Here is a 13,651-nt window from a genome sequence, read left to right as displayed (position 1 = left end):
GCCCGGCTCCCCTCACCCCTCCAGTCCAGCAAACTCCATCCTACTTCAGGGCCTTTGCAGGTGCTGCAGCTCTGCCAGGTGTGGTTCCCATGCACTGAGTGCCTCTGATGAGCCCCTGCTTACCTCCTCTGGGAAGCCTCCCCCCACCCCATCCTCGCCCTGTGAGACCCTCTCACAGCCCTCTGGATGTGCATTTTCTGTAGCTTTTATCACACTAGCAATTCTTTTTTTATTTTTATATTGTTAAGAGACAGGGTCTCACTCGGTTGCCCAGGTTGGAGTGCAGTGGTGTGACCATGGCTCATTACAGCCTCAACCTCCTGGGCCCAAGGGATCCTCCCATCTCAGCCTCCCAAGTAGCTGGGACCACAGGCACGCACCACCATGCCAGGGTAATTTTTTTTTTTTTTTTTGGTAGACACAGGGCCTTGCTATGCTGCCCAGGCTGGTCTCAAACTTCTGGGCTCAAGCAATCCTCCTGCCTCAGCCTCCCAAAGTGCTGGGACTAAAGGCGTGAGCCCCTGTGCTAGCAGTAATTTAAATGAATTATTTGGAGCTCCAGATGGAAGGGACTGGTTTGCCACCCAGCGAGGACAGAAGCTGAATCTACCTCCAGATTTTCCTCCAGAGCCCGGCTGGGTACCTGGCACCCGGCTCTGCTTTCTGGAGTGGACGAATGATTGGGCAGTGGGCACGGGGCTGAACGACCTCTGAGCCCAGCCGTGGGCCGCAGGGGGTGACGCCCTGGCCTGAAAGCGTCATCTGCTTCACGTCCCGACTCCGGGGTGACGCTGGGCCCACACGCCAGGAGCACACTCGTTCAGGGCTCCGGCCCGGGCGGAGGGAGGGCAGGGGCCGGGGTGCGCGTACCTTTGGTTTCGTCCTCGTAGACTTTGATGCCCTGAGGGAGCGGCTGCCGAGGGAGCAGCGTGGTGCTGGACAGCACCCTGGTCTCCCCTGTCACCTTGTCCTTCTCCACAGTGATCTCAACCGAGTACATGGCTGGCACGAGAGTCACGGGGTTACGCCACAGCCCGCCCGCCCCCGCGCCCCCCGCCGGGCTGCGGCCAAGCCAGGGAGGGGGGAGCTAGCAGCACAGAGCCAAGCAGCGATGGGGCAGGAGGAGCTGGGGATGCCGGGGCACCTTCTCGACGCGGCCCTCCCCAGTTCTACATCCCTCCATAGCTCCCCAGTACCCGGGGCGCCCGGTCTGAACACCTCTCCTTGGTGTTCGAGGCCCCATCCTGCTGTCCGCCCAGATGGTCCTCATCCCTGTCCTCTGCACTGTGTCCTCTGTTTGGCCACCAAACTCTTGTCTGTCAAGCTCAAGTTCCAGCCCAGCCCTTTGGAAAGGCTTCACTGTTCCCAGATCGTTTTAATTTTTTTTTGAGATGGAGCCTCGCTCTGTCGCCCAGGCCGGAGCACAGTGGTGTCATCTGGGTCCACCTCCCGGGTTAAAGTGATTCTCCTGCCTCAGCCTCCTGAGTAGCTGGGATTACAGGCACGCACCACCACGCCTGACTAATTATTGTATTTTTAGTAGAGATGGGGTTTCTCTATGTTGGTCAGGCTGGTCTCAAACTCCTGACCTCAGGTGATCCGCCTGCCTTGGCCTCCCAAAGTGCTGGGATTACAGGTGTGAGCCACTGCGCCTGGCCTATTATTTAAATCGATAGAGGGTCTCGCTCTGTCGGCCAGGCTGGAGTGCGGTGCCCCGATCACAGCTCACGGCAGTCAGGACCTTACTGGCTCAAGTCATTCTCCCACCTCAGCCTCCTGGGTAGTTGGCACCACAGGTGTGTGCCACCATGCCCGGCTAATTTATCTTTTCTGGAAATGGGGGTCTCACTATATTGCCCAGGCTGGTCTCAAACTCCTGGGCTCAAGCAATCCTCCCACCTCGGCCTCCCAAAGCGCTGGGATTATAGACGTGAGCCCTCAAGCGCCGCCATTCCTGGATTCTCAGAGGGGCAGGTGAGTCGCAGGGAGACCCTGCCTTGCCTGGGGTCATGGCCAAGATTGGGGCTCAGTCTGCAGACCCACAGTCCCCAGCCTGACCTGTGCCCCGCCCCGACCACCCAAACCCCCGGGACTCAATGCCTCCTTCCAGCTGACCTTTCTTTTTTTTTTTTTGAGACGGAGTCTCGCTCTGTCGCCCAGGCTGGAGTGCAGTGGCCGGATCTCAGCTCACTGCAAGCTCCGCCTCCCGGGTTTACGCCATTCTCCTGCCTCAGCCTCCCAAGTAGCTGGGACTACAGGCGCCCGCCACCTCGCCCGGCTAGTTTTTTGTATTTTTTAGTACAGACGGGGTTTCACCGTGTTAGCCAGGATGGTCTCGATCTCATGACCTCGTGATCCACCCGTCTCAGCCTCCCAAAGTGCTGGGATTACAGGCGTGAGCCACCGCGCCCGGCCGCCTCCTTCCAGCTGACTGTTGGACGTGCCATTATCTATTCAGACTCAGAGAATGAAGGAGACCCTCGTGAGATAGTTGAACATCGCTACTCATCAGGGCCCTGACTCCACACTCAGCTCCCCGTCCCCTGCTCTGTAAAAGTGATTCCCACAGAAGCCACACACAGCCTGCATCCTAACAGCGACTGGTGGCTGCCCGACGATGCCGAACACCGGGGGTCATCAAGCACCTCCCAGAGACCCCGCCCCGCAGTGGGAGCTGAACAGGGCTGCCAGGACTACTGGCCTGACCCGTGACACTGCACCCCAGGTGCGGCCCGGCCTCAGGGCCTCTGCACGGGCTGTTCCCAATGCCTGGCACACCCTTCCCCCAGATAGCCACGTGACCTGCTCCCTCGCCACTTCTGAGCGCCCGTCGGTCCCCACTGTGGGCAGCCCTGCCATCGCCCAGCCCCTCGGCCCCCACGGCCACCTCGTTTCCTTCCTCCCACCCCACCTCGACGCTCAGGCCCGGCTGCGGCCCTGGACTCTGCTCCGGGGACCTCGTCCAGGCACCGGGCTCCAATCTCCTGCACGCCCATCCCCACCAGGACCTTGGCCTGGATTCAGCCTCTATCCACAAAAGCCCCACTCTCACATTCCGTAACACCACTCCCCATCTGCCCCTACGCCTGCCCACTACGCCTGGCTCTTCCCACCCGCTGGGGGCAGCTCAGTCCTCCCTGACTTTTTTTTTTTTTTTTTTTTTTGAGACAAAGTTTTGCTCTTGTTGCCAAGGCTGGAGTGCAGGGGTGCGATCTCAGCTCGCTGCAACCTCTGCCTCCTGGGTTCAACCGATTCTCCTGCCTCAGCCTCCCGAGTAGCTGGGACTACAGGCACCCGCCCCCACGCCCAGCTAATTTTTTGTATTTTTAGTAGAGATGGGGTTTCACTGTGTTAGCCAGGATGGTCTTGATCTCCTGACCTCATGATCCGCCCGCCTCGGCCTCCCAAAGTGCTGGGATTACAGGCGTGAGCTACCGCGCCCGGCCGGTCCTCCCTGCCTCTTATGCCCCCACACCCGTTTCTCCTCAAACCCTGGGGGCTCCACCTTCAGAACACAGGGAACCGCCCACTGCTCGCCCCTCCACCGCCCATCCCAGCCTCCTTCCCCAGCAGCCCTGTCCCCTCCGCCTGGCACCATCCGCGGTCTGTTCTCCCCGCGGTCACCAGAGGGCGTGAGTGACCACGGAGTCGGGGCAGTCCCGGCTTTGCCTACAGCCCCCTATGGTTCCCGCCTCCCTCCCTCTCCCATCCCGCCACAGGGCCCTGAACAATCTCTCCATCTTCTCCCCTCCGCCCTCTCCCCCTCCTCACGCTGCTCCAGCCACACCGGCCTCCTGGCTGTTCCTCCAACACCCCAGGCCCTGTCCTGCCTCGGGGCCTCTGTACTGGCCGTGCCCTCTGCTTGGAACACCTTCCTCCAGATAGCTGCGTGCCTTGCTCCCCCAGCACCTTTGGGTCTTTACTCAGACGTCACCTCTCAAATGTTGAACGCTCCCCTCCCGAGCCCTGTGGTTCAAATCCTCCTTCCTCCAACTCAACGTCTTTGGCCTCACTTTTCTTCTGTAGTAGAGGCTGTGGCCCTCATTAGAACACCTGCTCCCCTAATGCCTGGCATACAGCAGGCGCTTGATAAGCATGTCGGGTGAAGGGACGACTGTTTTTCAACCCTATATCCCTGCACAGCCTCAGCCCTCCACCCCAGACAGCTAGTCCAGAGCTGCCCACACTGTTGAGCAGGTCGCGCACTGCACAAAGTCAGTGGCCATGGGGACCAGTGGGGGACCTGGTCCCCGGTGTCTGCCAGGGCTGGTCTCACTGGCACAGAGGCCCACAGGCACCACCTGCTCTGACACATTAATGCCTCTGTCTCCTGCATCCTGGGGCAACCCCCACCCTGGACCTGCTGGAGACCTGGGCCTCTGGGTGGCTCTCCTTCCTTCCAGCCCTGTCCTGTCCTGGCCAGCCACCCCAGAGTCCTTCTTCACCTCCCTGCCTTCCTGCTTTTTCTGAGACAGAGTCTTGCTCGTGTCGCCCAGGCTGGAGTGCAGTGAGGCGATCTCAGCTCACTACAAACTCTGCCTCCTGGGTTCAAGCGATTCCCCTGCCTCAGCCTCCCGAGTAGCTGGGATTACAGGCGTGCACCACCACGCCAGGCTAATTTTTGTATTTTAGCAGAGACGGGGTATCACCATGTTGGCCAGGCTGGTTTTGAACTCCTGACTTCAGGCGATCCACCCACCCCGGCCTCCCAAAGTGCTGCGGTTACAGGTGTGAGCCACCGCGCCGGGCCCTCTGCCTTGCTCCTATGCTGTTCCAGCTCACTCACACCGCAGTGGTTTTGCCGACTGCAATGATTTTCCATTACTGGGCTCCTGTCCTGTGCCAGGCCCCAGAATGGCGTACCGAGGTCCCACCCCTCTGGCAAGTGGAGAAATTCAAGACACCGGCACCACGTGGCATACCAGGGGTTCGAGCCTGACTTGAGCACCGTGTGGCACTCGGCGTCAACCCCGAGCTTCCCCTGCTTCTTGGAAGCGCAGCAGCGCCGGGGACCTGGCTTGGTTGCCTCCAGGGACGGGAAGCTCACTCTCCCAGGGCAGCCGGTCCTACTGCCCAAGGACCGGAGCAGGTAAGATTTGCAGCGAGCGTGTTCAGGCGTGAGCACCACCCCCCGTGGGCCCCAGGAGGGAGCCGTGAGGTTAGGGTGGAATGAAAGCCGTGGGGTTGCGTCGGTTAGAGCCGCCATGCGTGGGGCCCGTCTTCTCAGGGAAGCATGGGCCGGCGTGGGACGAGGACACAAAGCACAGGGGGCCCCACCCCAGGCTCAGAGCCTCGGCCGTGGTCCAGCCGCCACCCCCACAACCACAGCCCGGCCAGACGCTGCGGAGAGCAGGTCGGTGTCGCCCCCACCCCACCCGGCCCTCCAGGACTGAGACTTGGCCCGATGGTGGCTGGATCTGGGGCCCAGAGCCTGGGGGACCAACCCACCTGCCTTCATCATGGGGGAGCCGTCAACCGTCCTCACGGGCGTGTTGGAGACTCGCTTGTCTGCACAGGAGAGGAGGTGGAGAGAGAGACGGGGGTCAGAGGAGAGGTCACACGGACCCCCTAGACAGCCCAACACCCCTTCACACAAGTGCATCTGGACCCCCACATGCACCGGGGCCCCTGACCCCACCCAGACCCCACACAGACACAGGCACCTGGGCCCCCAGACCCTCGGACCCCACACAGACACAGGTACCTGGGCCCCCCTGACACCCAGACCCCACACAGACACAGGCACCTAGACCCCCTAGACCCCCAGACCCCACACAGACACAGGCACCTAGACTCCCTAGACCCCCAGACCCCACACAGACACAGGCACCTGGGCCCCTCCAGACCCCTAGAAAATCCCACAGCCACCCCCGTAGTTCATTCCTCATCCTCAGTCCAGTGATTTTCACAAAATCCCTGAGAGGCCTGCCTAGATTTTTTTAATGATTAATTTTTAATTCTACAGTAAGACAAGGAGACACTTCCTTATGAATAATTAACACACACAAACCAGGCCAGAGGCACTTCAGACGCCAGCGTCAACCCTGGCTGCCGACTGTCCCGCTATCGATATGGAAGCGTGAAATGCATTTTACAGACAGGGTCTCGCTCTGTCACCCAGGCTGGGGTGCAGTGGTGCGATCACAGCTGACCGCCGTCTCAACCTCCTGGGCTCAAGCGATCCTCCCACCTCAGCCTCCCCAGCAGCTGGGACTACAGGCGCGCAACACAACCCGGCTAATTTTTTTGTATTTTTAGTAGAGATGGGGTTTCACTATATTGGCCAGGCTGGTCTCGAACTCCTGACCTCAAGGGATCCACCTGTCTCAGCCTTCCAGAGCGCTGGGGTCACAGGCCTGAAGCACTGGGCCCGGCCGGTGGCTAATTTTTTTATGTTTGGCAGAGACAGGGTCTCCCTGTGTTGCCCAGGCTGTTCTTGAACTCCTGGTTTCAAGCGATCCTCCTGCCTCAGCCTCCCAAAGTGCCGGAATTACAGGCATGAGCCACCGCACCCGGCTAATTGTTTTTGTATTTTTTCACTAGACACTGAGTTTCGCCATGTTGGCCAGGCTGGTCTCGAACTCCTGACCTCAGGTGATCCACCCGCCTTGGCCTCCCAAAGCGCTGGGATCACAGGCCTGAGGCCCCAGCACCTGTTACTTTGTAGCTGCACTCCCCGCCCTGCCATCCCCTCTCTGGCCACCAGAGTGCGCCCAGGCCCCACGAGTTCCTTCCAGAAGCCCTACCTTTGGGTGTGCCCACCGGGGTCTGCAAGAAAGAAGAGAGAGGGGTGAGGGGTGCCAGCATCCCCGGGCAGAGGGAGGGGAGCCCCGGGGTCAGGAGCCTGGGAAGGGCTGGCACGGTGGATGAGGTCACACGCGCCCGCTTCTCATCCCATCCTCTTGGGACTCTGGCCAGAAACACCCAGGTCATCTTTCTTTCTTCTTTTTTTTGAGACGGAGTTTTGCTCTTGTCGCCCAGGCTGGAGTGCAGCGGGGCAATCTCGGCTCACTGCAGCCTCCGCCTCCCGGGTTCAAGCGATTCTCGTGCCTCAGCCTCCCCAGTAGCTGGGATTACAGGCACGCGCCACCACACCCGGCTAATTTTGTATTTTTAGTAGAGACGGGGTTTCTCCACGTTGGCCAGGCTGGTTTTGATCCCCCGACCTCAGGTGATCCGCCCACCTCGGCCTCCCAAAGTGCTGGGATTACAGGCGTGAGCCACCACTCATTTCTCGTTTCTTTTCTCCCTCCCCTCCTGCCCCCGCATCAGTGGCTCCCACAGGCCGCCCTGAATCCAGCCGGCTCCTCTGTGCCCCTTCAGTCCGGTCTTGAACTCCTGCTCTCAAGTGAGCCTCCTGCCGTGGCCTCCTGGGAGCCACTGCGCAAGGCCCAGGGTCTAGCGTCTCCTGCCTGAGCCGGTTCTGCCCTGCGTGGTCAGACCCTGCACACAGGCCCTTCTCCCTGAACGGTGCCCTGGCCTCCCTGGTCTTCCTGCTGTTTCTGGGACACACTCTTGACTCACGGCCGTGGTGTCTGATGTTCCCTCACTCCACTCTCCCCCATCACGTCACCGGGTGTGCCCCTCAGGAAGGCAGGGACCGTGCACGTGTACTGCTGGCCTCCCACACCAGCTCAATCACCCTTCAGGGAAAAAAGCGCCTGGAGAACTCCTATTCAAACTTCAAAACCCACTTCCTTGGCCAGGTGCAGTGGCTCATGCCTGTAATCCCAGCACTCTGGGAGGCTGAGGTGGGCGGATCACCTGAGGTCACGAGTTCGAGACCAGTGTGACCAACATGGTGAAACCCCGTCTCTACTAAAAACTAAAATTAGCCAGGCGTGGTGGCACATGCCTGTAATCCCATATACTTGGGAGGCTGAAGCAGGAGAATCACTTGAACCCGGGAGGCAGAGGTTGCAGTGAGCCGAGATCGTGCCATTGCACTCCAGCCTGGGTAACAAGAGTGAAACTCTGTCTCAAAAAAAAAACCACAAAGAAAATACCCCACGTCCTCCAGGACACCCGCCCAGCCCTCCCACGAATGAGGAACTTCCTTGGGGATTTCACAGCGCCTTGGGCTTCCCACCTCTTCAGCCTGACCATGCTCCCTGGGTGGTTACTGACTCATGGCCATCTTCCCACCTGACATGAGCTCAGTGAGGTCCGGGACTGTGCCCAGAACCAGGTCTTTTTTTTTGTTTTTGAGACAGGATCTCGTTCTGTCACCCAGGCTGGAGTGTCATGGCGGGATCTCAGCTCACTGCAACCTCTGCCTCCAGAGTTCAAGCGATTCTCAGTTTCCTGACCAGCTGAGATCACAGGTGCCCCCACGACATCCGGTGAATTTTTGTATTTTTAGTAGATACGGGGTTTCATCATGTTGGTCAGGCTGGTCTTGTTGAACTCCTGACCTCAAATGATGCGCCCACCTCGGCCTCCCAAAGTGCTGGGATTATAGGCGTGAGCTGCCAAGCCCGGCCAAGGGTCTGTTTTTTTTGTTTGTTTGTTTGTTTTTTTGTTGTTTTGTTTTTTTTTTTGAGACGGAGTCTTGCTCTGTCACCCAGGCTGGAGTGCAGTGGCCGGATCTCAGCTTACTGCAAGCTCCGCCTCCCGGGTTTACGCCATTCTCCTGCCTCAGCCTCCCGACTAGCTGGGACTACAGGCGCCCGCCACCTCGCCCGGCTATTTTTTTGTATTTTTTAGTAGAGACGGGGTTTCACCGTGTTAGCCGGGATCGTCTCTCGATCTCCTGACCTCGTGATCCGCCCATCTCGGCCTCCCAAAGTGCTGGGATTACAGGCTTGAGCCACCGCGCCCGGCCTGTTTTTTTTTTTTGAGACGGAGTCTTGCTCAGTCGCCCAGGCTGGAGTGCAGTGGTGCGATCTCAGCTCACTGCAAGCTCCGCCTCCCAGGTTCCCGCCATTCTCCTGCCTCAGCCTCCTGAGTAGCTGGGACAATAGGCGCCCGCCAACACACCCGGCTAATTTTTTGTATTTTTAGTAGAGACGGGGTTTCACCGTGTTAGCCAGGATGGTCTCGATCTCCTGACCTTGTGATCCACCCGTCTCGGCCTCCCAAAGTGCTGGGATTACAGGCGTGAGCTGCCAAGCCCGGCCGAGGGTCTGGTTTTAACATAGTCTGGCTTAGATGGCAGATGCCAGATTCAACAGCTGAGACCACTAAGGACCACTCAGCTGCGTGGCCTCCAGCCAGCCTCTGTGGGCCGGGGTTTTACTCCCATCAAACGGAGATGCTGTTCCCATGGGAACGGCTTTCTGGAGGCTCAGCCACACGAAACAATGCAGGGGTTCAACAGAAACCATGACAACCCCAGTCCAGGCAGCAGAGGGAGACCCCGTTTCTACCAAAAAGACAGAAATTAGCCGGGTGTGGTGGCGTGCACCCGTGGTCCCAGCTACTTGGGAGGCTGAGGCGGGAGGATCGCTGGAGCTGGGGAAGTTGAGGCTGCAGTGGACTGTGGTTGTGCCACCACACTCTGGCCTGAGTGAGAGTGAGACCCTGTGTCAAAAACAAAAACAACAACAACACAAAACAGGCCAAGTAAGGTGGCTCCCGCCTGTAATCCCAGCACTTTGGGAGGCTGAGGGGCGGGTCACCTGAGGTCAGGAGTTTGGGACCAGCCTGGCCAACATGCGGAAACTTTGTCTCTACTAAAAATACAAAAAAATTAGCCGGGTGTGGTGGCGGGCGCCTGTGGTCCCAGCTACTCGGGAGGCTGAGGCAGGAGAATCGCTTGAGCCTGGGAGCGGAGGTTGCGAGACCGCACCACTGCACTCCCGCCTGGGCAACGGAACGAGACTCCGTCTCAAAAACCAACAAAAACAAAAACCAAAAAACACCATGGCCAAAACCACCAGCACCCACCAGCACCGGGTCTCCCGCCGTTCCCCGAGCCCTCCAATGCCCCCAGTGGTGGCTGCTCCCATTACTCCCCCGTCTTACAGATGGGGAAACCGAGGCCCAGCGAGGCAAAACCACATGTCCCGGCTCACACAGCTGGGAAGTGGCTCCGGTGAGCTTGAAATCGAGTGCCTGGCTCTAGTCTGTGCCTCTCCCCTCAGCCGCGCTGACATGGAAGGGCTGGGGTCTTGCTCTGGGGCCAACGGGAGTGGGGGCCTGGGGATCCGCCCCCCGGTCACCCCCTTACCTGCTGTGAATTCATCACCACCTCTGTCTTGCGCTCCTCCTTGGCTGGACTCGGGGCCGGGGCCCGGACCGGGCTCGGGGCCACTGCGTTCTCCTTGGCCGCGGCTGGGGCGGAGTCTCCATGCTCCAGCACCTCAATTTCCTTCTCCAACCTGGGGAGAGGGTGTGCGTGAGGGTGACTCCTGTATCCCCACAGGGCTCTGGGCACCTTTTGTACGACAGCTCCCAAATTTCTTCTTTTTGAGACAGATTCTTGCTCTTGTTGCCCAGGCTGGAGTGCAATGGCTTGATCTTGGCTCACCGCAACCTCCACCTCCCGGGTTTAAGGGATTCTCCTGCCTCAGCCTCCCGAGTAGCTGGGATGACAGGCATGCACCACTACACCCGGCTAATCTTTTGTATTTTTAATAGAGATGGCGTTTCACTATGATGGCCAGGCTGGTCTTGAACTCCTGACCTCAGGTGATCTGCCCGCCTCGTCCTCCCAAAATGCTGGGATTACAGGCGTAGCCACCGCGCCTGGCCCAGCTCTCTGAATTCAAAGCTCCCAGGCAACCCCATGGTGTTCACGGTGGGGGAAACTGAGGCACGGAGTGCAAAAGCCTCACAGCCAGCAGGTAGCAGAGGCGGGATTCAAACCAGGGCTGGCTCCCCGTGTCCCCTGACCTCCGGCCTGTGCCGTTTATGTCACTATCTGTATCAAACGAACTCTTTCCCGCTCAAATTTGTGTATTTTAACAGGAAACTTTATCTCACCGGGAAACTGGAAAAACCATGTCACTTTCCAAGTGTTAGAAGATAACGGGACAAATAGATCCAGGAAAACAAAACCGGGATATGAAATCCCAGCCCCGGGCTTTGGCAAGGGCGGGCGGCACTCACAGCAGCTCAGCCCCAGCCCCAGGACAGGGCAGACGGAGGCTGAGTCCATAGGTCTAACAAGGTGGGCTCGGGCTGGCGGGCTGGACACAGAGCCAGACCCGCGTCCCCCCCACACAAGAAGAGGGGTCCAGCCCACAGTCAGCCTGGAGGGCTTCCTGTAGGAGGTGTCTGGGCAGAGCCCGAGCTGGCAGAAGGTAGTGGAGACCCAGAGCAGCTCAGTTTCAGCACCTGAGAAGCGGGTTTCCCCGGGGAGGGGTGAAGCCGAGGCCTCTGAAAGCAAACTAGGCCTCAAGCCAGGTCTTCATCCTCCATCGAGGGGCCTGAGCCTGTGCCCACTAGGGCTGTGTGAAAAGAATCCCAACGTGCCCAGCCACCACGGCCAGTAACTCCCACTGCATTCGCCCAGGTGTCTGACCGTCCACCTCTCTGCAAACAGGGCCAGGCCCGTCTCAGCTCCACCTGTCTGAACATCCCGTTCAGCCCAGGGACACAGCTGGTGCTTAATGTTTGCTGGAATTAAGATGCACAGTGGGGCCGGTTGCAGCGGCTCACGCCTATAATCCCAGCACTTTGGGAGGCCGAGGCGGGCAGATCACCTAAGGTCGGGAGTTTGAGACCAGCCTGACCAACATGGAGAAACCCTGTTTCTACTAAAAATGCAAAATTAGCTGGGGGGTGGTGGCAGACGCCTGTAGTCCCAGCTACTTGGGAGGCTGAGGCAGGATAATCGCTTGAATCCAGGAAGCGGAGGCTGCAGTGAGCCGTGATCACGCCACTGCACTCCAGCCTTGGTGACAGAGCGAGACTCCATCTCAAAAAAAGAAAAAAAAAAAAAAGACACACCGTGGGTTTTTTGCCTCCCTGGTCCACAGGTGAGGAAACTGAGGCCCAGGGAGTCGGTAACACTCAGCTCATTCCAAGGCCCCAAACCCACCAGAACTGCCCCACCCTGTCCATACCTTCCATTTTTCTTTTTTCTTTTTTTTTTTTAGATGGAGTCTCGCTCTATCTCCCAGGCTGCAGTGCAATGGCGAGATCTTGGCTCAAGGCAACCTCTGCCTCCCGGGTTCAAGTGATTCTCCTGCCTCAGCCTCCCGAGTAGCTGGGATTACAGGTGCGTGCCACCATGCCAGGCTAATTTTATATTTTTAGTAGAGACGGGGTTTTTCCAGGCTGGTCTCAAGCTCCTGATCTCAAGTGATCCTCCCGCCTCGGCTTCCCAAGTGCTGGGATTACAGGCGTGAGCCACTGTGCCCGGCCTGTCCATGCCTTTGAACGCCCTGCCAGGGAGGGAATTCCATCTCGAACACCCTCAACATGCTTTCTTCAAAGCGAATGGGCAGAACCGGGCAGGGAGGGGCCCCCACGGGGGTCAGAACCCAGCGTCCAGGCGGGGCCTGCGAGGTCCGAGTGACCCGGCCTGCCGGCCTCCCGCCTCTGGGCCCTTCCCTGGCCAGGGCAGACTCTGGAATCCTGGTTGTCACTTCCCTCCGCCCTGACCCTGCTGCCCCGAGCAGAGCCTGGGCCTCCTGCCCGCCGGAAACTCCAGGCCTTTGGTCCCAGCCCCCACAGGGATGGCCCCTTTCCCCATCCTGTCCCCATCCTGCCCCCGCCCGAGCTTCCTGCGGGCCCAGCTGCTCTGTGTCCCTGTTCGCACCGCGGGAGAGCTCGCCCGCCAGCTGGGCTGGCGCCAGGAAGCCCCCGGGGAGGCCAGTGCCGGCAACACCCAGCCCCAGGGACCCGCCAGCTCCATCCCGAATCCCTCGCTGGCTCGAATGGGGGTGGCGGGAGGGGAAAGGGGTGACTCCCTGCCCGAGGTCACGCAGCCAACCTCTGCCCCCAGCAAGCTGCCCCAGGCCCAGGTGGATGCCCCGGCCTGCCCCGGCCTGCGTCCCCCTCAAAGCACGTTGGGTCCTGGCCTGCCCCGTTCACACATCCCCCTCAAAGCACACTGACGACTCTTCCCATACCCTCCCGGGAGCCTGTGGCCCCCGAGGCCCCTTCAAGCCAGTCGCACCCACGCTGTGGCCCTCACCTGGACACCGAGTCCTCCAGCAGCCCCCGAGGCCCCGCCCAGCCCGGTCGCACCCACGCTGTGGCCCTCACCTGGACACCGAGTCCTCCAGCAGCCCCCGAGGCCCCGCCCAGCCCGGTCGCACCCACGCTGTGGCCCTCACCTGGACACCGAGTCCTCCAGCAGCCCCCGAGGCCCCGCCCAGCCCGGTCGCACCCACGCTGCGGCCCTCACCTGGACACCGAGTCCTCCAGCAGCCGTGTCTTCTGCTCATCCTCCTGCATCTGCCTCCTCAGGTCCTCGTCCCCCTCCGAGGCCGAGGACGGCGTCCCCTCCAGCAGCCAGCGCTCCCGCAGTGCCTTGGACTGGGCAGCAGGGGTCCAGGTCAGAGTCGGGGGCAGGACCAGGGTCAGGGTTGGGGTCGGGATGAAGATCGAGGTGAGGATCAGGGTCAGAATCAGGGTCGGGGTTGGGGTCAGGTCAGGGTCAGAGTCAGAACTGAGGTCAGGGTCAGGGTTGGCGTCGGGGTCAGGGTTGAGGTCAGGGTCAGGTTTGGGGTCAGGGTCACCGTCAGGTTTGGGGTCA

The 13,651-nt window shown here is 60.0% G+C and overlaps 1 protein-coding gene across 14 annotated transcripts in view; it reads right to left on the bottom strand.

Moving 5' to 3' along the window:
* PALM (paralemmin) overlaps positions 1 to 13,651 on the bottom strand; it is a 40,482-nt gene that overhangs the window by 7,210 nt on the left and 19,621 nt on the right. For 7 of the 14 annotated variants that reach the window (XM_045381059.2, XM_065535156.1, XM_045381061.2 and 4 more), the window contains 5 exons: positions 13,301 to 13,431; positions 10,172 to 10,322; positions 6,747 to 6,768; positions 5,449 to 5,508; positions 871 to 1,002 (listed from right to left, as the gene is read on the bottom strand). In XM_045381059.2, the coding sequence (XP_045236994.1) occupies positions 871 to 1,002; positions 5,449 to 5,508; positions 6,747 to 6,768; positions 10,172 to 10,322; positions 13,301 to 13,431 (496 nt within the window). Of the gene's footprint in view, positions 1 to 870; positions 1,003 to 5,448; positions 5,509 to 6,746; positions 6,769 to 10,171; positions 10,323 to 13,300; positions 13,432 to 13,651 lie in introns of those variants that run through there. The other 7 variants (XM_074025118.1, XM_065535155.1, XM_074025122.1 and 4 more) reach the window with 2 other exon arrangements.

This window comes from Macaca fascicularis, chromosome 19, assembly GCF_037993035.2.
Source record: "Macaca fascicularis isolate 582-1 chromosome 19, T2T-MFA8v1.1".
Lineage (NCBI taxonomy): Eukaryota > Metazoa > Chordata > Mammalia > Primates > Cercopithecidae > Macaca > Macaca fascicularis.
This window is presented reverse-complemented; position numbering and strand designations above follow the sequence as displayed.